Consider the following 25066-nt stretch of genomic DNA (forward strand, 5'->3'; position numbering starts at 1 on the left):
ATCTTAACTGAAAAACTCCTATTTGTTAAAAATGATGTGATGATGATGAACCCTGTTTTCTGCTAGAGTGGGTGTTTGTGAGTGCTGTGGTCGTGATGATGGTGATGATGATGACGATGATGAACCCTGTTCTCTCTGCTTGAGTGGGTGTTTGTGAGCGCTGTGGTCATGATGATGATGATGATGGTGATAATGATGATGGTGATGATGATGAAGTGAACCCTGTTCTCTCTGCTAGAGTGGGTGTTTGTGAGCGCTGTGGTCATGATGATGATGATGGTGATGATGTGATGATGATGAAGATGGTGATGATGGTGATGATGATGAACCCTGTTCTCTGCTAGAGTGGGTGTTCGTGAGTGCTGTGGTCGTGATGATGGTGATGATGGAGATGATGATGATGATGATAATGACGATGATGATGGTGATGATGATGATGGTGATGATGAAGAAGTGAACCCTGTTATCTCTGCTAGAGTGGGTGTTTGTGAGCGCTGTGGTCTTGATGATGGTGATGATGATGATGATGGTGATGATGGTGATGATGATGAACCCTGTTCTCTCTGCTAGAGTGGGTGTTTGTGAGCGCTGTGGTCTTGATGATGGTGATGATGATGATGGTGATGATGGTGATGATGATGAACCCTGTTCTCTGTGCTAGAGTGTGTGTTTGTGAGCGATGTGGTCGTGATGATGATGATGGTGATGATGGTGATGATGATGAACCCTGTTCTCTCTGCTAGAGTGGGTGTTTGTGAGTGCTCTGGTCGTGATGGTGATGATGGTGATGATGATGGTGATGATGAGCCCTGTTCTCTGTGCTAGAGTGGGTGTTTGTGAGTGCTCTGGTCGTGATGGTGATGATGGTGATGATGATGGTGATGATGAGCCCTGTTCTCTGTGCTAGAGTGGGTGTTTGTGAGTGCTGTGGTCATGATGGTGATGATGGTGATGATGGTGATGATGATGGTGATGATGAGCCCTGTTCTCTGTGCTAGAGTGGGTGTTTGTGAGCGCTGTGGTCGTGATGATGATGATGGTGATGATGATGAACCCTGTTCTCTGTGCTAGAGTGGGTGTTTGTGAGCGCTGTGGTCGTGATGATGGTGATGATGATGATGGTGATGATGATGAACCCTGTTCTCTCTGCTAGAGTGGGTGTTTGTGAGCGCTGTGGTCGTGGGCAGTGCTCTGGTCATTCTGCTGGTGGGAGTTTGCTGGTGTCAGTGTTGCCCTCATTCCTGCTGCTGTTACGTGAGATGCTGCTGCTGCCCAGAGACCTGCTGCTGCCCTCGACACCGTGAGTACCACACACACACCGGTCCGGGTCAAACAATCAAGATCAAAACACACTGCACAAGCATACAAACACATAACTCATGTTCTTACATTACTATGATTTGGCACAAACCTGAGAGGCAATGGGTGGAGCCTGACGCCAAGCTACACCCTATTCCTAAACCTAATTAGGTCGAGCTCCACCCATTAGTCCAGAGAGGGGGAGCTGGACATCATTTGACTGTGTAATGAACACCACTTGACAAACCTCAGTAGTTCAGTACTCCATGATTCTGTAACAAAAACATTTCAGAACTTTTCAGCAAGATTCTGTTTAAACATTTACTTCTCCATTAGATTAGTTGACTTAAAAGAGAAAACAACCCACAGAAGATGAGTTTATGCCATAGCATATTTTGCATACTAGTATTGTATTGCATATGAACTGGGTAAATTAACTCTTTCAAATAGCCGGGTTGCCATGCTACATGATTTTGGTCTCTCTCTCAAATAGTGTATGAAGCAGGAAAGGGGATCAAGACAGCAGTGCCCACACCAGTGCCCATGTTCCCTCCATACTACATAGCTGGGATGCCCACCATGGTGCCCATCGCCCCACCCTCCCTCATCGACCCACACCTGTCCACCGCACCATCGCTGGAGCACAACGGCTCGGCAGGTGAGCACTGGAGTAAACATGTTCACTGGTGAAAACTGAGCTGCTGGTAAAAGTCTGACTGTGACAGTGTTAGAGGCTCCAAACCACAGCATGATTTACTGACTTGTTATTAAATAGTTCTGACCACAGCGGTATTTCAGAGCATTACCACAGAAGAGTTCAGAATCTGGGACGTTTTAATATAGATTTAATAGAGATTAATAGAGATTGCACTTGAGAGCAAATAATTTGTCATTAAATACATACATGTCAAATAAAGTTATAAATGTTATTTTTTTAATTCAACTGATCACAATGCTAGAGTAAACAAATATTAAATGTGCTGTTACTCTCACTCTTTCAATTGCATTCCTGCTCCTCATGGCTCAGTTTATGTAAATTCAGACGGTTCTTAGAGCTCAGATCGAGTCAAAAGCTCAAGCCCTCTATTATGGACCGCGGGCCAAATCTGTTTACTTTCCCCTCTATTTAAGTATTATATTAACATACGAATCCCATAAGAAATAATATTAAGATTTAACATTCAATATTAGTCCACATAATCTCTCACAATGAGCAGGATTCTATAAGTCCGCAAAAGAATGTGCCACTAAAAAATCTGCTACAGTATAAAATATATTTATGGTTTATATAAAAAAAAAAATCTCATCAGAAAACAGGACAGGACTATTTTAAAATGGCCTGAGTCAGTTTCCCCGAGTTACCAAAAACAATATTCTTACAACACACACACTATCTTCTGTAGTGCGGAGTGGTTTCCATCTGCAGTCTGCGTCAGATCAGAGCTCTCTGAAGGTGCTGCAGTTCGTGGAGGAGCAGCTCGCTCAGTTCAACCCGTCACAGACGCTTAGCAGCAGCCGAGACTGTAAGAGACGAACGCCATTCCAGACGCCACATGACCACTGCATGCCATCCACTGCACGCAATCCACTACACACACTCCCTGGACATGACCACTGCACTCAATCCACTGCACACACTCTCTGGACATGACCACTGCACTCAATCCACTGCACGCAATCCACTGCACTCAATCCACTGCACACACTCCCTGGACATACATAACCACTGCACACCATCCACTGCACACAATCAACTGCACACACTCCCTGGACATGACCACTGCACACAATCAACTGCACACACTCCCTGCTTGATCCACTGCACACACTCCCTGGACATGACCACTGCACGCAATCCACTGCACTCAATCCACTGCACACACTCCCTGGACATGACCACTGCACACCATCCACTGCACACACTCCCTGGACATGACCACTGCACACCATCCACTGCACACAATCAACTTCACACACTCCCTGCTTGATCCACTGCACACACTCCCTGGACATGACCACTGCACACCATCCACTGCACACAATCAACTTCACACACTCCCTGCTTGATCCACTGCACACACTCCCTGGACATGACCACTGCACGCAATCCACTGCACTCAATCCACTGCACTCAATCCACTGCACTCAATCCACTGCACTCAATCCACTGCACTCAATCCACTGCACTCAATCCACTGCACTCAATCCACTGCACACACTCCCTGGACATGACCACTGCACGCAATCCATTGCACACAATCCACTGCACTCAATCCACTGCACACACTCCCTGGACATGACCACTGCACGCAATCCATTGCACACAATCCACTGCACTCAATCCACTGCACACACTCCCTGGACATGACCACTGCACGCAATCCATTGCACACAATCCACTGCACTCAATCCACTGCACACGCTCCCTGGACATGACCACTGCACACCATCCACTGCACACAATCAACTGCACACACTCACTGGACATGACCACTGCATGCCGTCCACTGCACACAATCCACTCCACACACTTACTGGATATGAGCACTGCACACAATCCACTTCATGATCCCACTGCGCATTTCACTGTGGTTGATCCACTGTAAGCACGCACTCCACATGTCTCCTGTCTCCTCTTCTCTGTTTTCCGGCCTGAAGAGCTGCATGTTTGTCTCTGCATTCCTTGTGGTCTTTAATCCCTTCATTCTTCACTTTTTTAACATTCTTTCATATAGTACTGTAAATTCTGTCTAATGTTCCTGGAATAAATGAGGATAAGAGTTACAAGAACAATTTAAAATATTCTAATTTCAATTAATTGTGGTAAGAATTTGCACAGAATAAAAAGAGGTTGACGCCTTTGCTGATTTCTGCTTATCTGCAGCCTGCAGTATGTCCGAGCTGAGTTCATTACATGATGCAGAAACGGATTTCCATCAAACCTATCGACAAGTACAAAAAAAGGCTCTGCCAATCATCCCTGATCTTGATGACCCCACTGACCTCCGGACCACAGATTTATCTCCCATTCATGAGGGACGATACACACGACAGCCACAGCATAGAAACCCTGTGCCGGATGACAACCACAGGTAATGGAAGGATGAGGTGTAGTAGATTCCTCTCTTCACTAGTCTGAATACACACCAATTAGTTTTATAGTTTTGACAGTTTTGAATTCATAAATCATTCTTTCCAGATGGAACCCACGCTCCGAGCACCTGCAGAGAAAGGCTTTCCTGGATCACGGACGGACCGGATCTCTGGATGAGCTCGAGGAGTTTGCGATGACATATATGCAGCGAGGACGTCACGGAGAGCTAGGAAACCAGGAGGACGACCACAGAACACACGAACGGGAGCGCAAGTGGGAAAGAGAGCGAGAACGGGAGCGCGAGAGGGAGAGAGAGCGAGAACAGGAGCTTGAACGGGATCGGTATCCACTTTATTCTTCCAAACGTTTCTCTCCAAAGGCGAGTCCAGCGAGACGCCTGCCCAGCCCTCCGCCACTGCCTGGGAAAAGGCAGGATGTGCGGGACAATGATCAACCCCAACGGGATCCACAGAATCAGAGAGATTCCAGTGGTACCGGGAGCAGAAGAGACTACGATGATGCCCTTCTCAACAGTTTATTGGAGCGTAAAGCTAAAGCTGGGAAGAGTGGCTCTTCAAAAGCGGGCCAGACTGAAGAGGACTTGGACACACCTTCCAAAAACAGCTCCAAGAAAACCAGTGAGCGTTTCCACAGCAGGTCCTCGAGCAACCAGTCCCCTCGCCAGCGACCAGCAGAGGATAGTGAATCTCTGCCTCCCTACACAGAGAAGGAGCTGGAGCGTTCCCGAGGAGCCGAGACCGGACAACAGCACTCCGGTCACGGGCAGAGGAGAGTGGTGAGTTACCTGTAGGACTCTGTGTAAATGAGTTATCTGTAGGACTCTGTGTGGCTGAGTTACCTGTAGGACTCTGTGTGACTGAGTTACCTGTAGGACTCTGTGTGGATGACTTAACTGTAGGACTCTGTATGGATGAGTTAGCTGTAGGACTCTGTGTGGCTGAGTTACCTGTAGGACTCTGTGCGACTGAGTTACCTGTAGGACTGTGTGACTGAGTTACCTGTAGAAATCTGTGACTAAGTTACCTGTAGGGCTCTGAGTGACTGAGTTACCGGTAGGACTCTGTGTGATTGAGTTATCTGTAGGACTGTGTGTGGATGAGTTACCTGTTGGACTGTGTGTGGATGAGTTACCTGTAGGACTGTGTGTGGATGAGTTACCTGTAGGACTCTGTGTGGCTGAGTTACCTGTAGGGCTCTATGTGACTTGAGTTACCTGTAGGACTCTGTGTGACTAAGTTACCTGTAGGACTCTGTGACTAAGTTACCTGTAGGACTCTGAGTGTCTGAGTTACCTGTAGGACTGTGTGTGGATGAGTTACCTGTAGGACTCTGTGTGACTGAGTTACCTGTAGGACTCTGTGTGACGGAGTTACCTGTATCACTCTGTGTGACTGAGTTACCTGTAGGACTCTGTGTGACGGAGTTACCTGTAGGACTCTGTGTGGATGAGTTGCCTGTAGGACTCTGTGTGACTGAGTTAGCTGTAGGATTCTGTGAGACTGAGTTACCTGTAGGACTCTATAATGATGAGTTGCCTGTAGGACTCTGTGTGGATGAGTTACCTGTTGGACTGTGTGTGGATGAGTTACCTGTAGGACTGTGTGTGGATGAGTTACCTGTAGGACTCTGTGTGGCTGAGTTACCTGTAGGGCTCTATGTGACTGAGTTACCTGTAGGACTCTTTGTGACTAAGTTACCTGTAGGACTCTGTGACTAAATTACCTGTAGGACTCTGAGTGTCTGAGTTACCTGTAGGACTGTGTGTGGATGAGTTACCTGTTGGACTCTGTGTGACTGAGTTACCTGTAGGACTCTATGTGGATGAGTTGCCTGTAGGACTGTGTGTGGATGAGTTACCTGTTGGACTGTGTGTGGATGAGTTACCTGTAGGACTGTGTGTGGATGAGTTACCTGTAGGACTCTGTGTGGCTGAGTTACCTGAAGGGCTCTATGTGACTGAGTTACCTGTAGGACTCTGTGTGACTAAGTTACCTGTAGGACTCTGCGACTAAGTTACCTGTAGGACTCTGAGTGTCTGAGTTACCTGTAGGACTGTGTGTGGATGAGTTACCTGTAGGACTCTGTGTGACGGAGTTACCTGTATCACTCTGTGTGACTGAGTTACCTGTAGGACTCTGTGTGATGGAGTTACCTGTAGGACTCTCTTTGGATGAGTTGCCTGTAGGACGCTGTGTGACTAAGTTACCTGTAGGACTCTGTGTGGATGAGTTGCCTGTAGGACTCTGTGTGACTGAGTAGCTGTAGGATTCTGTGAGACTGAGTTACCTGTAGGACTCTGTGTGGATGAGTTGCCTGTAGGACTCTGTGTGACTGAGTAGCTGTAGGACTCTGTGTGACTAAGTTACCTGTAGGGCTCTGAGTGACTGAGTTACCGGTAGGACTCTGTGTGACTGAGTTATCTGTAGGACTGTGTGTGGATGAGTTACCTGTTGGACTGTGTGTGGATGACTTACCTGTAGGACTGTGTGTGGATGAGTTACCTGTAGGACTCTGTGTGGCTGAGTTACCTGTAGGGCTCTATGTGACTTGAGTTACCTGTAGGACTCTGTGTGACTAAGTTACCTGTAGGACTCTGTGACTAAGTTACCTGTAGGACTCTGAGTGTCTGAGTTACCTGTAGGACTGTGTGTGGATGAGTTACCTGTAGGACTCTGTGTGACTGAGTTACCTGTAGGACTCTGTGTGACGGAGTTACCTGTATCACTCTGTGTGACGGAGTTACCTGTAGGACTCTGTGTGACGGAGTTACCTGTAGGACTCTGTGTGGATGAGTTGCCTGTAGGACGCTGTGTGACTAAGTTACCTGTAGGACTCTGTGTGGATGAGTTGCCTGTAGGACTCTGTGTGACTGAGTTAGCTGTAGGATTCTGTGAGACTGAGTTAGCTGTAGGACTCTGTGTGGCTGAGTTACCTGTAGGGCTCTATGTGACTGAGTTACCTGTAGGACTCTGTGTGACTAAGTTACCTGTAGGACTCTGTGACTAAGTTACCTGTAGGACTCTGTGTGACTGAGTTACCTGTAGGGCTCTGTGTGACTGAGTTACCTGTAGGACTCTGTGTGGATGAGTTGCCTGTAGGACGCTGGGTGACTAAGTTACCTGTAGGACTCTGTGTGGCTGTGTTACCTGTAGGACTCTGTGTGACTGAGTTACCTGTAGGACTCTGTGTGGATGAGTTGCCTGTAGGACGCTGTGTGACGGAGTTACCTGTAGGACTCTGTGTGGCTGAGTTACTTGTAGGACTCTGTGTGGCTGTGTTACCTGTAGGACTCTGTGTGACTGAGTTACCTGTAGGACTCTATGTGGATGAGTTGCCTGTAGGGCTCTGTGTGACGGAGTTACCTGTAGGACTCATTGTGGCTGAGTTACCTGTAGGGCTCTGTGTGACTGAGTTACCTGTAGGACTGTGTGTGGATGAGTTACCTGTAGGACTCTGTGTGACTGAGTTACCTGTAGGACTCTGTGTGACTGAGTTACCTGTAGGGCTCTGTGTGACTGAGTTACCTGTAGGACTCTGTGTGACTGAGTTACCTGTAGGACTATGTGTGACTGAGTTGCCTGTAGGACTGTGTGTGGATGAGTTACCTGTAGGACTCTGTGTGACTGAGTTACCTGTAGGACTCTGTGTGACTGAGTTACCTGTAGGACTCTGTGTGGATGAGTAACCTGTAGGACTCTGTGTGACTGAGTTACCTGTAGGACTCTGTGTGGATGACTTACCTGTAGGACTCTGTGTGACTGAGTTACCTGTAGGACTCTGTGTGGATGACTTACCTGTAGGACTCTGTGTGGATGAGTTAGCTGTAGGACTCTGTGTGGCTGAGTTACCTGTAGGACTCTGTGTGACTGAGTTACCTGTAGGACTCTGTGTGACTGAGTTACATGTAGGACTCTGTGTGACTGAGTTACCTGTAGGACTCTGTGTGGATGAGTTGCCTGTAGGACGCTGTGTGACGGAGTTACCTGTAGGACTCTGTGTGGCTGAGTTACCTGTAGGACTCTGTGTGGCTGAGTTACCTGTAGGACTCTGTGTGGCTGTGTTACCTGTAGGACTCTGTGTGACTGAGTTACCTGTAGGACTCTATGTGGATGAGTTGCCTGTAGGGCTCTGTGTGACGGAGTTACCTGTAGGACTCATTGTGGCTGAGTTACCTGTAGGGCTCTGTGTGACTGAGTTACATGTAGGACTGTGTGTGGATGAGTTACCTGTAGGACTCTGTGTGACTGAGTTACCTGCAGGACTCTGTGTGACTGAGTTACCTGTAGGGCTCTGTGTGACTGAGTTACCTGTAGGACTCTGTGTGACTGAGTTACCTGTAGGACTGTGTGTGACTGAGTTGCCTGTAGGACTGTGTGTGGATGAGTTACCTGTAGGACTCTGTGTGACTGAGTTACCTGTAGGACTCTGTGCGACTGAGTTACCTGTAGGACTCTGTGTGGATGAGTTACCTGTAGGACTCTGTGTGACTGAGTTACCTGTAGGAATCTGTGTGGATGACTTACCTGTAGGACTCTGTGTGGATGAGTTAGCTGTAGGACTCTGTGTGGCTGAGTTACCTGTAGGACTCTGTGTGACTGAGTTACCTGTAGGACTCTGTGTGACTGAGTTACCTGTAGGACTCTGTGTGACTGAGTTACATGTAGGACTCTGTGTGACTGAGTTACCTGTTGGTCTCTGTGTGAATGAGTTACCTGTAGGCCTCTGTGTGGCTGAGTTACCTGTTGGTCTGTGTGAATGAGTTACCTGTAGGACTCTGTGTGATGTTCACTGAGAGGGGAATAAAACCCTCGGGTCTGTGAACCTGCGTTTGTCTCGCATGGAAACGCATGCAATAGTGCAGTGAAAGAAAAGCACCAAGGTTCCCCAGAATCCAATGCCTTAGAAAGGCTTTTGAAAAGTTTTACAGGGATTCGAAGTATGTTGTCCTAAAACACAATTGGTAACATTATTGGAAAAAACTCTTATTTCATAAATACAACACAAGAATGAAAGAACCTTAAAATCAGTCATTAAAAGTGATAATCCAGAACATAATCCATTCACCAGAGAAGCACTCTATAAGATTTCCTCTTGCTAGTCATCATCCTTACCATTTATTTCATTCATATCTCTTGTAGACATTTTTTGATGAACAAAGTGCGCAGTTTGATTCCGACCTAGGTCTTTCGATCACGGTTCGATTTGTACCTCGATTTGACAACAGAAAATAACCTGTACACAGGTAACAAGAATGTAAAAAAATCAATCATATCTCTGCCTGCTTGCTGCTTAATCCTTCCCCAAAATGTGTTTGGATGACAGCTATAAACTCTAACACAACTAATGCTAGAAACGGTCCCTCAAAGCACTAAGAAATGTTGAAAAAGAAATAAAAAAGGTCAAGGTATGACATTGATCAAATGTGTAAAGCAAAAATGAAGACAAGCCTGATGAAAGACATTACAGGTGGTGTTTTTAGAGTCGGTGTGTGTGTCAGAGATCATCTCTCTCGTCCTTCAGTTTGTAGAAACACAGTTACGCCTCGTCTCACTTCCACTGTACGAGGCTTTCTCTGACATCTTTTCTGGCTTTTACAAACACAGACGCAGCTGTAGCGTTTTACTGCGTCTAACATCAAACTTATCATCTTCATTAAATGAGATCCAAGAGTAAAATGTAGGCGATCAGACCCGCAGAAGCTCCATTTGTGTGCATAAATACAGATGGGAATCTTATTGAGTGCAACTTGGAGAATCATGAGGCGTTTCAAGTTTTGATTTATATTTTGTATTTCTTTTTCTGAGTAATGTAACATACATGTCTGGTCCTAATATTTCCAGAATAATCACTGACAACGCTTGACCCGCGACTCCTTCTAGACGAGACTAACCCGCTCTAACTGACCAGCTCAACCGGCTAGTTCGCTCATTCTCTGTCCTCTCTCTCTGACCAGAACACACTGCTGACCAGACACACGCTCGAGGTCTGATGTCCTCACACACACACACGAGGACAAAACACTCCCGGCTCACGATCCCGCGGAGAACCAGCCTGTGGAACCGAGGTTTGTGGGTCTGAAATATGTTTTACAGGTTCGTCTGAATAACTTCCCCTAAAATGAGTCATTGCTGACATGGAGAAAATATACAGAGTTGATTCCTGAGGTACACAGACACTCCCTGGACGAGACGACTCCTGACCGTTCAAGTGGATTTAAAAACATTTGCCACACAGTGGAATGATGACGTTTACATGAAGTGTTGCTGAACGTTATATATGAGGTTATCATATCGTTTATTTCACATATGTTCATAATCTCTGAGTGCTCTGTATGAATGGAATGTTACTTTGCTACATTCTGACTAAATGTATCAGTAAACACATTCATAACTGCTGTTTGCTAACAAATGTTGTGCTGTTTTTGCACAAGATATTAATATCATTGCAGATCTTGTTATACTCACGTTTTTTATCAGTATTAAGCGATTTTCACATTAATAAATTATAATATTGTGTGTATTTTAGGGGATGATACTGACTTTCATGTAAAGCTGAACAAAACTGTTTAAAGACCGAGAACAAGATTACAGGAAGTAATTTGGTTTCTGTGGTTCTGCAGATTTATCACCCAAACTCATCATGTGAGAAAAGACAGTATTTTCATGTAACGACTGTAATGAGTTCATTGAAGCGCACTTCTGGATGATATATGCTGATTTCTGAACCGCATAGCTTACTAGTAATCTACTCATACTAGTTTTACCATATCTTTCTACAGCAGAAATTGTAAGAGTAGTTGGGTTGGGTTAATGGCACAGACCGAATTACGTCAGTACTACCGAATACTTATACTGCGCGGTTTCATTTACCACACACACTGAAGCACGCGTGACACTCGCGGTGTTTTTCAGCCTCTGCCATCTCAATATGTGAGAACGTGAATGCATGAACTTCATTTCCAGAGCCGCTCTGATCACTGAAGTTCATCAGCATTTTGCAGTTTAATTTAAGAAAAACTATCGTTCTATCATTAACACAGAGAAACTCAAAGGTCTTCACCGCAACCCGTCAAAATAAAAGTTTGCTTTAACTTGATAAAATATTACTGTTGTACAGTAGAATTTATATATCTCAATTTAATAATAATACTAACACTTATAATAATAAATTAGCAAAATTTATTTTTAAGGAATAATCACACTTTTTCTTCTATATTTTAATTTTAACAGTATAAAGCTCAGTTGTGCCACATGTTGTTTGAGAAAAAAGTTAAATTTCATATAAAAAATCAATTAAATTAATGTTTATGTCTTCATTTGATCACTAGAAAATTCACAACAAAGAATTTGTGTAAAACAAAACATTTCATAGAAATGTTTTTTTTTTTTTTTACTAACTGGTGAATTTTTATAAATATCTGAGCATCACAGACAATGGCAGACAGGAAGCTCTGGAATAATGTCAATAACACGTCTATAAATGACTATGTTTCTTTACAGTTATTGATGTAAACATGCCTAAATTACCAGAAAAAGGTACCAGTGGGTACTGGCACCGAATTTCAGGTACTGTACCGGTTAAAATGTGAACAGTCCCGGACTCTAAAGAGTAGTGTGTGCTTCTGAATTGAGCAATAGTTCAGGATTCCCTCAGACGTCACAGTGTAATGCGCAGCTGACACAGCCGGCTCCTCCAGCGAGAGTTATTGTTCTCTGAAGGGTCCGGTGTCGATCGCTGCAGTGTGATGCGTGACGTCACCGGCTGATGACCTCATCAGATGCTGGGTCACCGGCTGATGACCTCATCAGATACTGCCAGTGACTCTCAGACTGTGTTTTCCTGCAATACTTTACTATTCTTTATCTTTGAAATATTTGTTTTTTACGTAAGTTTGCTTTATCATACTAAAAATTATTTTATCCCAATACTTGAGAAAATGGTTAATATAATTACATTGAAGATCATTTTTATGCAACTTTGTTTACATTGTGTATGTTTTCATATGTTTACTGTCATATGCCTAAATGTGTATATTAGCCGTATGCAGACTCACAGTATGTAATGAATCATCAAATGACTTTCAGTAAAAACTTGACCAACACTTCTCCTAACACTCATTTTATTCAGTGTTTTGTTCTGTTTCTGTAGCGTCACATTATTGCTGCAGCATTACGACTCTTACACACGACGTGGTGTGTGTGTGTGTGTGTGTTTGTTTGTGTCGGTGTAAGTGTGTGTCATGGGGCTCTTTGTTTATTGTTAAGACAATAATGACACTCTCAAACACATCAGTTTAAACATTACACACACACACTCATTAGCTCACACGCGCTCACACACAGATGCTCGCACACACACACTGACTTCTGTTATTTATATATAAATATAGGTGAAATAAGCCACAGGTGTGTATCCCTCGTGTGGTCAAACAGTCACAGACAGCCCAGCCGTGTTGTGCGATCGATCGCTAATCCAAAAGAGCAATAGTAACGTTTCCTCCGGAATGCCGGTGTTCTGACGATGTGTGCTGCCTTGTCGAAAAATGCTACCGTAGCGCAAATCGATAGCAGAGAATGTTGATACATTCTCTATTGTTTCCATAATTGTGTAAATCTCACAATATTATGACATCGTTATTTCATTTAAATCAGGGTAGGTGTATGGGGAGCATATTTTGATGTTTTAAATGAACTATATTTCATATAGCAATTATCACTTTTGATATAACAAGTAAAAATGACATTATTATATGAAATATAATTATAATAAAATTCGAAGTTAAGAGTACAGTATACTGTACTGTTTTTATTTTTAAAACGGTGTGAAGAGTAAAACTTATCATCAAATATTCATCTTTGACCTGTCAAAGTTTCCTACAAGTCTCCACAGCAAGGATGCATAGATTTATGGGCGTGGTAAGCAGAAGAAAAATGAGTCTGCACATGCGCATAACCAGTAAGTAGCACATCTCGATGGGTAGCATGAATCGTCAGAACACCTGTTTTGTGCCGAATTTTGACCCCCGACAAATTACTACCCCCCTAGCATTGGTAGGTTGAGGAATAATGGTGGGGGAGGGGTTAGGATTAGGGGTGGGGTTAGGATTAGGCCATCAGGTACTGACTTCAACGAGGGGGGTAATAATTTGGCAGGGGGTCGAAATTCGGCACAACGCCGGTAAACCGGTTGATCAGCTGACGAATGACGTCACGGGGATTCCCAGGTGTAACCTTTTACAGCACAGGTCTTCAATCCTGCTCCTGGAGGGCCACTGTCCTGCAAAGTTTAGTTCCAATCTGCTTCAGCACACCTGCCTTTGTAGCGATCCCGACGAGCTTGATGGGCTGACTCAGGTGTGTTAGATTAGGGTTGGAACTAAACTCTGCAGGACAGCGGCCCTCCAGGAGCAGGATTGAAGACTTCTGTTTTACAGTCTATGGTTGGCACTGATTAACATGGTCACTCCCCAGATTACAGTATCCCTTCTCATATTCACAACCCGACAAACAGGACTGAACAAAAGTCCCCGTCAAACCCTCTGAATCCACTGATAAAAACCTTTATTTATTAATGAGTCATTTTCACACATGAGGATGTTCCTGAGTGGCATTAAAGTGAGCTTTTGTCTAATTCAGCTCACTTCTGGGGACTGGTCATCACCGAGACTCTGACGTCATCTGTTGGTGACTGGAGGAACTTCATCCTGATTCACTTCACTGACTCTAATCACGTGCTGGACGTACAGAAAACACGTTTACTAACACCATCAACAAGCAAGCAGCTAGCTAATATAATAGCGTTTGTATATGTTGATATTTACATACTATTTATTCAGATACTTTCACGTGAAATTCTTGCATTTCGGTGTTGAGTAGCCTAAGTGAACAAATGTGCGAAAGCCCTTTTTCCTTAAACTTCTCCAGATCTGATTCCTCTCGGCTTTGATGATGTATGCTGGCAGGTGATTTTAGTGTTCATTTTGTAATGATCAATGGCTTGTCCATTTTAAGGAGCAGCTGTATCTCAGTCATGTCACACTGTTACGTGTCCTTCTTAAGGCGCGTGTTACAGTGAGGAAACTTCATAGGATGAATATTTGAATAAATACGTTTTATAAATTCGGAAATCGCACACACGTATAGGACTACTACTCGTACTACTTTTCCCACATATTTGTATTGCAGAAATAGTAGTAGTATGTAGTTCCGAATGTTTGTTTGGCCGTTTCGCTGGCTGGTTGTTACCTGTGCGCAGACTCCTGTGCGCATGCGCGTCAGATGACGCACCTGTGTTTGGGGTGGAGCGATGATGATGATGATGATGATGATGAGGGGGAGGAAGAGCAGAGCAGAGCAGAGGAATCACAAGCCGGTCTCTGAGAGGAACACAACTACAAGTTAAAGCGGCTTTTGGGATAAAATGCGGGTTTGATCCGTGACTCTGATCGCATTCACACTCGCGCTGGTTTCGGTTCGCGTTTACTGGAGTTTCATCTGAACATCATGATGATCGTGTCTCTGCTGCTGCTGAGTGTCCTGAGCTCAGGTGAGACATACACACACACACACACACACACACACACACACACACACACACACACACTCACTCACTCACTCACTCACTCACTCACTCAGTTATAATGCAGAATAATACAGTGGCATTGTGAAGGTTGGTCAGAGGAACAGGTAACTGTGTTTCACCTGTTGAGCGCGTTCGTTTCGGTCACGTGATCACTGGTTGTTTACATCGATCCAATTGAAATGTACAAACATTCAAAAAATGACGGGATGTAAATCGGGATATAAATTTAAAACAGCTTAAAGCACTCAAGAGTAAGAAAGTATGGAATCTAGTGAAAATGAAAACATAAATAGATAAACGAGTATATAAATGCAGCGCTCAGGTGATCATTTATGTTTATTTGAAATCCAAAAGATTAAAAGAAATGAAGTTTTCATGAATAGTTAGCTGAATATTTCTCCTTACCAACACTGAAACTCAAGTTTCTTTGAAACCAGTGAAGAATTTCCTGCTCTTTGTGTCATTTCCAGTTTTACAGGTTTGGCAGCTTGTGTGTTTCTGTCTGTTTATCTCTCTCTCTCTCTCTCTCTCTCACACACACACACAGAGTTTTCTCTTATTATACACTTACTCTTATTATTATTGACTGACACTATTGGTTAAGAACAAAACGTGATCTGAATAATGACTCTTCTTCTGTAGAATCTGAAAGTATGTCATATTAAGTTGATCTTGTGTTATTGTCGTGTTTATCACTGTCGCTGCTCTGACTCGATCAGTCCTGTGTAAAGCGCACGTTCTCTTCCTCCCTCAGGGACTCTGTGTATCCAGGTCACTCTCTCTGAGCTGGAGAGACGCACGACTCTCTTCGCTTCGGTCACTTTACGCTGTGATTACTCCACCTCCGCACAGCCGCAGAATGTGTTGGTCACCTGGAAGTTCAAGTCCTTCTGCAAAGACCCAGTTCTGGACTATTACTCCACAGGTATCTCTTCCACATCTCTCTCTCTCTCAGTGCGGGAGACGCTCCTGTGCGCTCGATGCTTCACTGTCGTGAGCAAGAAGTTGTGAATGATGGAGTGGATCTGAGCCCGAGTAGAAGCAGTACAGCATGTTTAGGAGTGAACTACTGTAATGTTCAACAGGAGATGTTGTTGTGATTCCCATCAGGGGCCGGTTTCACAAAGATAGATTTTGACTTTGGCTTAGCCTTAGATATAGTAGATAGTCAGACTTCAGATTTACATCTTAATCAGACCGTTGCACAAAACACTCAAGACTCTGACTATCTTAAGTAGGACTACACTGCAATGCATTCTGGGTAAAATAAGACCCTTTTCAAAACTAAGTAAGCGCATTCAACCGCTCGGTGCAGTTTACCCCAGCGGAAAACGTGTTTGTTGGAGGAGTATAACAGGTACAAGGACATTTTACTTGGGAAATTTAGTGGAGAATGTAGTAACAAGAAGAAATGTTTAATTTGGAAAAAGATTGACAGTTAACAGCGTTAATCCGAGCGTTGAGCGGAGCGTTAAAGACATACAGAAAAGAAAAGTTTCCTAAAACCCTTTCCCTTCTCATAGCTCTCTCCATAACGCCGTCAGCAAACACAAATCATGAGCATTTTCCCTTTTCTTTTGGCTGTTTGTAATGTAACTGATTGTTACTGCTAGTTGCCAAGGTAACAGAGTCTTAGACCTGGGTTAGCCTGGGGTAAGGGGTCTAATTTTTTTGGTCTAAATTAAGTCGGTCTTAATTAGCTTTGTGAAACTGGCCCCAGATCAGCAGAACCCGTCCAGCGCTGTCTAACCTGTGTGTGTGTGTGTTCTGCAGCGTACCAGTCTGCCCTTCAGTTGGGTCAAGATCCAGCCAACGACTGCGTGGACTCGCAGCGCACCATCCGAACCGTGGCTCAGAAACTGGGCCCGAACGAGGCGGTGCTGGGCTCCGAGTACAGGGACCGCAAAGTCTTCATTCAGAACAGTGAGTTGATGAAGATACGAGAAACATGTGGAAGGGGGTTTACAGTCAAAGACCCAGAACCAGACATGATGAATAAAGAACCGGAGTCAGAATTATAATAAATTGAAGAAAAAATTTACTGAAGATATTTTGCAGCTTCAAGACTCACAGGAGTTCATAGGCCGACCCGTTCTCAGTTACGAATATCAGCAGTTATTCGCTAACCAAAGCTCTACGCTCGTCCTTGCTTCAGGTTGGATGGTTCTGATTGGCTAAGAAATAGATAAACATAGTAATTTTCCACACATATACAGATAAACTGAAGCATATCTCCATCGACTAGGCGACCGACACTCGGACCCTGAAGTTCGGCTCGTCGTGACCTTCCGGGTCGCAGATTTGTGTTGCTGAGTGCCAACATGTCCAGAACAACTCAGTCAATCTCCTATAACACACACACCGACACACACACCGACACACAGCTTCTTCAAGGCGGGATTTGGTCAGGCTCTAACTATAAACAGGAGAGTCGTCTCAAAACACCAAGAAAATACGTTCTTTCTCTCAAGGAGAGGAAACTTTAATCTAACGCAGTAAAGTAAGGCTTTAACTGAGAAATAATCCCTTAAACTAGAGACATCAATGACCCCTGACCACCACTGTCAGAGACTATGTATATATTGACACATGTTGAAGAAGTCCTTTCTCAAACACAAAACAGATCCATAATTAATTTCTGGAGGCCGGGCTGAGCAAGCACTGTTACTGCATTCAGAAATCAAATACAGTCATTAGAGAATACATTTCAGTAATCACACTGGTAACTTCTATAACGAAGGAAAATCTTACAAGCCTAGAGAAGTCATTCAACTCATTTGATATTTAGAAGGAAAAACATTGATTAATACCTTGATTATAATCACTCATTAGATATACATTGACGCAACAGTAGATTCCAGAACCCCCCCCCCCCCCCTTCAAGTCGAGTCACATTTATTTCTACAGTGCTTTTTACAACACAGTGTTTCAAAGCAGCTTTACAGAGATAACAGAAAAATAATCCAACAAAGCTTGTTTCCAGAAGAAAATAGCGTCACAGTCCAGCTTTAGTAAGTTCAGTGATGGTTCATTTTTGTAAAAAATTAATTAGTTTAGTTCATTTATTTATACACAGATATATATATATATAGCCGCTCTGGAGAAAACTGATGTCATCGTCCAGCTCAGTTCAGTTCTCATATAATGGTGTCAATGCAGGAGATCAATAATATTGTTGAATATTAAATCAAATTTTAAATTAAATGTGCCCAACTAAGCAAGCCCAAACGCAAATGGCAACAAAGGTGTAAAAAAGGTGACGAACCAAAACTCCATCAGTGACAGAATGGAGAAATAAACCCTGTGAGAAACCAGACTCAGTCTCAGTTGTCCTCTGGCCAACGAACCAACAGTGTGAGATAATGATTCAGGCATTACCAGTCAGAGGTCAGATTTGTGACTTCTGACTTCACATGAAACGTGAGATTGAGTGTCAGAATGCAGATGGACTGACGCTTGAGCGCAAACCTGAGCCACCGCCACAAATCAACACAACCAATCCTTCACAATCATAACCCTTTAGCTTCAGTTCAACAAATTAATATTTTCTTTCACTACTGACCGTTATCAGTTTGTAGCAGTAAATGAAGAGATGTCTTCTCGATCACGAGTTCAGTATGGCGTACCACAAGGCTCAGTACTAGGACCGCTGCTGTTCACTCTGTACATGCTACCCTCACACACACACACACACACACTCTGTACATGCTACCCTAAGGACATATCATTAGGAGATGCTGTAAAGGGACCGGTCTAATCAGTTTGTTGTTTTTTCCATGAATGGTTATTGTTCCCATTTCAGTCGTAATCCAGATATGTTCTCTGTGTTTGTGTTGAGCAGAGGCGGATCTGGTCATCAATGAGGTGATGTGGTGGGATAACGGCATGTATTTCTGCTCTGTGGATGCGCCTGGAGATACAATCGGAGATTCAGATAAGGAGATGAAGCTGATCGTGTACCGTAAGTCCCGATTCCTAACACAAGAGTTAAACATAGGAGAACAAAAAGCCTATAAAAACTTTTAAAATTCATTCAAAACAGAAGCAAACTGATACTGTGTTTCAGCATATAGAGACAGTGATGAATGATCATCATCAGTTGGCAGATGCTTTTATCCAAAGCGACTTAAAGTAGTAGTTCACTTCAGATTTAAAATGTCCTGATAATGTACTCTGCCCCACTCAGAGCCGATCGGGCCTAAACACACACTACGCCAGTTACTCAAGGCCCCGCCTCGCCTCGTGACACAGCCCGTCAATCAGAGTTTACAACATCGATGAGATAATTAAGCGGAACGATCCTTCTGGTCACGAAAAGACAGAAAAAACACCATAAGAGTGAATAGTGGGAACAGCGATCAGGACTTGTGTTCTCTCCTCTCCGAGTGTGACGTCAGCAGAGAACAGTGAAGTTGGGTTATGTGCATCTCTCTGTAACCCAGTAACCCAGGGCATCTCTGGGTTTGTCTAATGCCGGCCACTTCCAGAGCTGTTCTGTGACTTTGTGTCTGACAAAAACTATTACGTTTGATAAACGACAAAGGGCAACAGTGTTTGTTTATAAACTACTGATATCAGGAATTACATTATAATTAGTATTAGTTAAAGGAGGGAGGATTGTAGTGGGAGTCGGGCGGGACTGTGGGGTCATGGGTCATGGGTCAGGACGGCCCCATCACAGAATGTGGCTTAGGGCCCCAGAGAGGCCAGGATCGGCTCTCCTCACGTCATCCAAGATATTCATGTGTTTCTTTCTTCAGTAGAAAAGAAATGAAGGTTTTTGAAGAAAACACTCCAGGATTTTCTCCATATAGTGACTTCGATGGAGTCCAACGGGTCGAAGGTCCAAATGTGAGTTTCAGTGCAGCTTCAAAGTCTCGACACGATCCAGCCGAGGAATAAGAGTCTGATCTACTCAAACCAGCGCACATTTATAACAAAATAAACATTTATATACTTTTTAACCACAAATGGTCTTGCACAAACTGTGATGCGACACACATTAGGTAATCAGGTTGAAAGGTCAGGGAGTAAATGATCAGGAGTGAAGTGAACTCCTCCTTTATATCACAGTGAAGGTCTAGATTTGATGATCAGTTGATGCGTTTACTGAGAATGTGTTGCGAGTGGCAGGATCTACTGTGTGTGTGTGTGGTTAGACTGGCTGATGCTGATCCTCCTGCTGTGTGTGTGTTGTTAGACTGGCTGACGGTGCTCTTCATCGTGATGGGAGTGCTGATGCTCGTCCTTCTGCTGTGTGTGTGTTGCTGTCAGTGCTGTCCGCAGAAGTGCTGCTGTTACGTGCGCTGCCCGTGCTGCCCTCAGACCTGCTGCTGCCCCGAGAAGGGTTAGTACACACACACACACACTGACACACACACACACACACACTCCTAACGCTGTGTGCTCCTGTGTTCAGCTGTGATGCAGCACCGGCTGATAAAGGAGGGTTAGTACACACACACACACACACACACACACACTCCTAACGCTGTGTGCTCCTGTGTTCAGCTGTGATGCAGCACCGGCTGATGAAGGAGGCGCAGAAGGCCATGACGCCGTGGCTGAACGGACAGCCGCTCTACGCTCCCATGAGCAACCACAGCTCCGGCTACCAGATGAACCCCATGCTGTACGCAGGTCAGTGCAGATCTGCTGATGTTTAACAGCAGAAACACACGCGAAGAACAAGCTGAAGGACGATTGTACAGTTATACTGAAAGACTTTTACTTAATAGAAAGAGTCTAAACTCTCAGTCAGACACAGAAGGACTGGTTGAGAGAGAGCGACAGGTTTATCAGATCATATTCATCATTCAGAGGCGTTAGAAACTGTGTATCGAATATAATGCAGCAGGCTTTATACGGGCACTGTATTCAGTGTGTGTTTATTTAATATATATTTTCAATAGCTCATTTAAGCTAATTTGCTGCAGCTTTTCATATTTTGCTTCTATGCATTCAGACGTGTTTTTTTTAATGTGACACAAGGGCCGCTGTGTGTTTGTGTTCTGAGTCTCTCTGTTTTCCCGCTTCAGGGTCACAGAAGGGTCACATGACGCCGGTTCCGCTGCCGCCTCCGCATCTGCAGATGCCGGGTCACATGCATCCTCCCAGTATGCACGGCAACGGCAGCGTTCACGGGAACCATCAGGTGCTGGAGTACCTGGAGAGTCAGGTGCGCGGCATGGATGTGAACAGCCCTCTCCAGCCCCAGCACATGCCGCCCCCCCCGCAGCTCGTCCCGCAGCACGTGCCCTTCTCCGCCGGGCCTCCCAGCATGCTCTCTGGCCTGGACGACGGTCCCGCCTCACGCCGGCTCCCGTCTGGGTCACGAGGAGCCAGATCACACTCCAGTGGCTCGTCTGCGTACGGCGTCCCACCGCGCGATGAGCGCCGCTACCCACGCCCGTTAATCCCGCGCAGCTACAGCCAGGAGGACGTCCTGGACAGCCGGAGCCGGTCCGGAGGATCCCGCCCTCGCTCCCGATCCCGGGACGATCTGCTGGCCATGGAGCGCAGAGGCCCAGCCCGGCGGGATGATTACTCTCCTCTGCCCCGCCGTGGATCCTGGAGCTCCGCTAACGAGGAGGCTAGCAGACGCGGAGGAACACGAGCAGATCGCGGATGGTCAGATCATCCTCCCACCTACAGCGAGTACGAGCCCGGGAAGAAGCCGAGCAAGCGGCCGGAGCGCTTCTCTGTAAGAGTCTGAACTACTCCTGAGCGGCTCACGCCTTCACTAACACCGCTATCCTCTTTAAAACTGCCATTCTCCTGCCACTACGGCTGGGATAATAAATCGATGCATCATGAATCGAATCTGAGATTTGCCGAATGCATTGCGATTTTCTCTCGTTCAATTCTGAGCTTAGTTTTTATCAGCAGAGCTGTGTGCTTTAGAAACAGCCATACTCTGGTGTCCAGTGCCTTACACACACCACATGACCTTCTATAAAATTATCATTCATAAAGTTCAAAAAGGTGGAAACGAATTACAAGGGTGTTTACATAAATCTTGCAACATAAAACATTCTGAGTTGCAAGACGAGTACATTCTCAGACATTCCCGAACGCACAAGCGATCTTCTTCGTGAGTATTTGAGCATGCGGTTAAAAACTAGCCTAGAGCACCTCCTGCTGTTAAAAACTTGCCTAGAGTGCCATCTGTTGTTAAATACTAAGCTCAGAATCAATTCGAGAAAGAATTGCGATGCATTTGGAAAATATCGCAATGCATCAATTTATTGTTCCAGCCCTAGTAACAACATTAAACTAACCGACCAAAACTAGTCGATCCAAACTTCTGCAATCACAATCACATCAAACATGTAAATGAATGTAAGATGATTTCTTTCTCGTTTAAATCTGAAATGGGACTTATTATGCAGCTAAAACAGCGTGTTATTGCTTCCACCCAAAAAGGGGCATGATGTAATAACTCATCTGTGGGGTGTTAGCGGCCGCAAAGTTAATAACTAATGATCTTTACAACGGAAGTGAATCAATCAAAACTAACTTTATCTGGACAATAACTTTATTCTACAGCGGCTGTAAAAACTAAACAATCTCTGTAACTGTAATCTACTATTATCACTGTAAAGCTGCTGTGAAACTCCATATCGTTAAAGCGCTGTATAAATGGAGACTCAACTATTTTGGGCTGAAACTTCAGACAGACTCTGAAGTCATTTCAGACTTGTATTACACCGTGTAAAAGGGTTATAGGTCCGTTCACTGTTTGTACAGACGCTCAGATGTTCTTTCACTGAAGATCTTTATCCCCTCAGAACTTGATCCGCAGGTTTAGCTCATGCTCCAGTGCAAACAGTGCAATCCTGTCCATTTACAAACTGATGGGTTTATAGTGAGCTGTCTGCGCGTCCTCAGACCCGATCCTCATGGGTTTAGAGTGAGCTCTCTGCGCGTCCTCAGACCCAATCCTCATGGGTTTAGAGTGAGCTCTCTGCGCGTCCTCAGACCCGATCCTCATGGGTTTAGAGTGAGCTCTTCACTGTGTTCTGCGCGTCCTCAGACCCGATCCTCATGGGTTTAGAGTGAGCTCTCTGCGCGTCCTCAGACCCAATCCTCATGGGTTTAGAGTGAGCTCTCTGCGCGTCCTCAGACCCGATCCTCATGGGTTTAGAGTGAGCTCTTCACTGTGTTCTGCGCGTCCTCAGACCCGATCCTCATGGGTTTAGAGTGAACTCTTCACTGTGTTCTGCGCGTCCTCAGACCCGATCCTCATGGGTTTAGAGTGAGCTCTTCACTGTGTTCTGCGCGTCCTCAGACCCGATCCTCATGGGTTTAGAGTGAGCTCTTCACTGTGTTCTGCGCGTCCTCAGACCCGATCCTCATGGCGTTCAGTCCCTGCTGATCTTGTTAATCTCCGCTCTCTCTTCTCAGGATAGGAGCTCTCGCAGCGGCACCAGCATCGTCATCTGAACACCAGCGTCTGAAGCCTCTGTGCTCATCAACACAATTAACAAAAGTGCTTTTACTGAACATATTTGAAGGATCTGCTACTTTGAAGATAGATCATGGATATTTTTCTTTTATATTTTTGTGCAGAGCAGTTTATACACTTGAATGTGAATATGAATGAATATCCTCTTGTAGGGAATGTGTGACATTAACTGTGTGTGATGTTTCTTGGGGTTGAGGATTTATCTGTGTAAATATCACATCTTTTGTGACAATATATGTATTAATATATTGAGGTTTAAGCACACACTGCATTTACAGCACAGAGATATAATGCAATATAACACAAGAATTGTGTATGAGACTCTGAAATGCTCATTATTATGTCCATAATAAGTTATTCATTGTGATTTGTGATTGCAACTCTGGCTGCATAAAGGAATAACTTATTCAGAAGTGTGTATTTATGTTTTATTGATCGTGCTCAGGTCAAACTGTTCTTTAGCCTTTTGTAAATAATGTCTTTATGCATCTAAAGTTCAAAATCAGAATGATTTTTCAGTTTTGCTTTTATATCAACTTCCTCTGAATGTGTGAATCACTGTTCACATCATGTGAACAGCCTCTAATAATGAAAGACTTGTACATGTTCTATTGTTCATATATGAAGGACTGTATATTAATGTTTTGTTTCTTTACGTCATGCATCTTATGTGGACAGAATTCTTCCTTTTCCACTTGCATAAATAAATCTGCGAAAACAGCAGCATATGCCGACATGTTTGTGTACATCTGTTTCTCAGGCTAATAGCAATTCTTAGATGTCCTTTGATCATATTTTGTAAAAAACATTCAATTTTAAAAAATGCACACTTTCATAGTTAACTTTATAATGCAAGTACTTTAGGAACTTTTTACCGGTAGTCTACGATGATTTTTTAAACATCATTATACAGGTCCTTCTCAAAAAATTAGCATATTGTGATAAAGTTCATTATTTTCCATAATGTAATGATAAAAATTAAACTTTCATATATTTTAGATTCATTGCACACCAACTGAAATATTTCAGGTCTTTTATTGTTTTAATACTGATGATTTTGGCATACAGCTCATGAAAACCCAAAATTCCTGTCTCAAAAAATTAGCATATCATGAAAAGGGTCTCTAAACGAGCTCTTAACCTAATCATCTGAATCAACTAATTAATTATAAACACCTGCAAAAGATTCCTGAGGATTTAAAAAACTCCCAGCCTGTTTCATTACTCAAAACCGCAATAATGGGTAAGACTGCCGACCTGACTGCTGTCCAGAAGGCCATCATTGACACCCTCAAGCAAGAGGGTAAGACACAGAAAGAAATTTCTGAACAAATAGGCTGTTCCCAGAGTGCTGTATCAAGGCACCTCAGTGGGAAGTCTGTGGGAAGGAAAAAGTGTGGCAAAAAAACGCTGCACAACGAGAAGAGATGACCGGACCCTGAGGAAGATTGTGGAGAAGGACCGATTCCAGACCTTGGGGGACCTGCGGAAGCAGTGGACTGAGTCTGGAGTAGAAACATCCAGAGCCACCGTGCACAGGCGTGTGCAGGAAATGGGCTACAGGTGCCGCATTCCCCAGGTCAAGCCACTTTTGAACCAGAAAC

General features: G+C 44.3%; 2 protein-coding genes across 3 annotated transcripts; both read left to right on the forward strand.

Moving 5' to 3' along the window:
* The first annotated feature begins 535 nt into the window (after positions 1–535).
* LOC143748427 (uncharacterized) lies at positions 536–12515 on the forward strand. Its single transcript, XM_077240451.1, has 9 exons — positions 536–620; positions 744–878; positions 999–1106; positions 1154–1300; positions 1793–1957; positions 2703–2822; positions 4184–4391; positions 4499–5189; positions 10368–12515. Exons 1-9 carry the CDS (start codon positions 536–538, stop codon positions 10401–10403), a joined length of 1695 nt encoding a protein of 564 aa, XP_077096566.1. The 3' UTR covers positions 10404–12515.
* A 1649-nt stretch (positions 12516–14164) lies between these two features.
* ildr1a (immunoglobulin-like domain containing receptor 1a) lies at positions 14165–24198 on the forward strand. Of its 2 annotated transcripts, none has more exons than XM_077240440.1 (8): positions 14165–14959; positions 15750–15920; positions 16769–16918; positions 18837–18956; positions 20196–20342; positions 20507–20635; positions 21034–21698; positions 23402–24198. In XM_077240440.1, the coding sequence occupies exons 1-8, from the start codon at positions 14917–14919 to the stop codon at positions 23438–23440; spliced, it is 1464 nt and encodes a 487-aa protein (XP_077096555.1). In that variant the 5' UTR covers positions 14165–14916; the 3' UTR covers positions 23441–24198. The 2 variants fall into 2 exon arrangements, 1 of the variants encoding a protein (XP_077096555.1); XR_013206785.1 differs by having other exon boundaries at positions 14449–14959; positions 21034–22907; positions 23252–24198.
* The last annotated feature ends 868 nt before the right edge of the window (positions 24199–25066 follow it).

Source organism: Siphateles boraxobius, unplaced genomic scaffold (assembly GCF_051911475.1).
Source record: "Siphateles boraxobius isolate OS27281-9 unplaced genomic scaffold, OSU_SipBor_1 231, whole genome shotgun sequence".
NCBI classification, from domain to species: domain Eukaryota; kingdom Metazoa; phylum Chordata; class Actinopteri; order Cypriniformes; family Leuciscidae; genus Siphateles; species Siphateles boraxobius.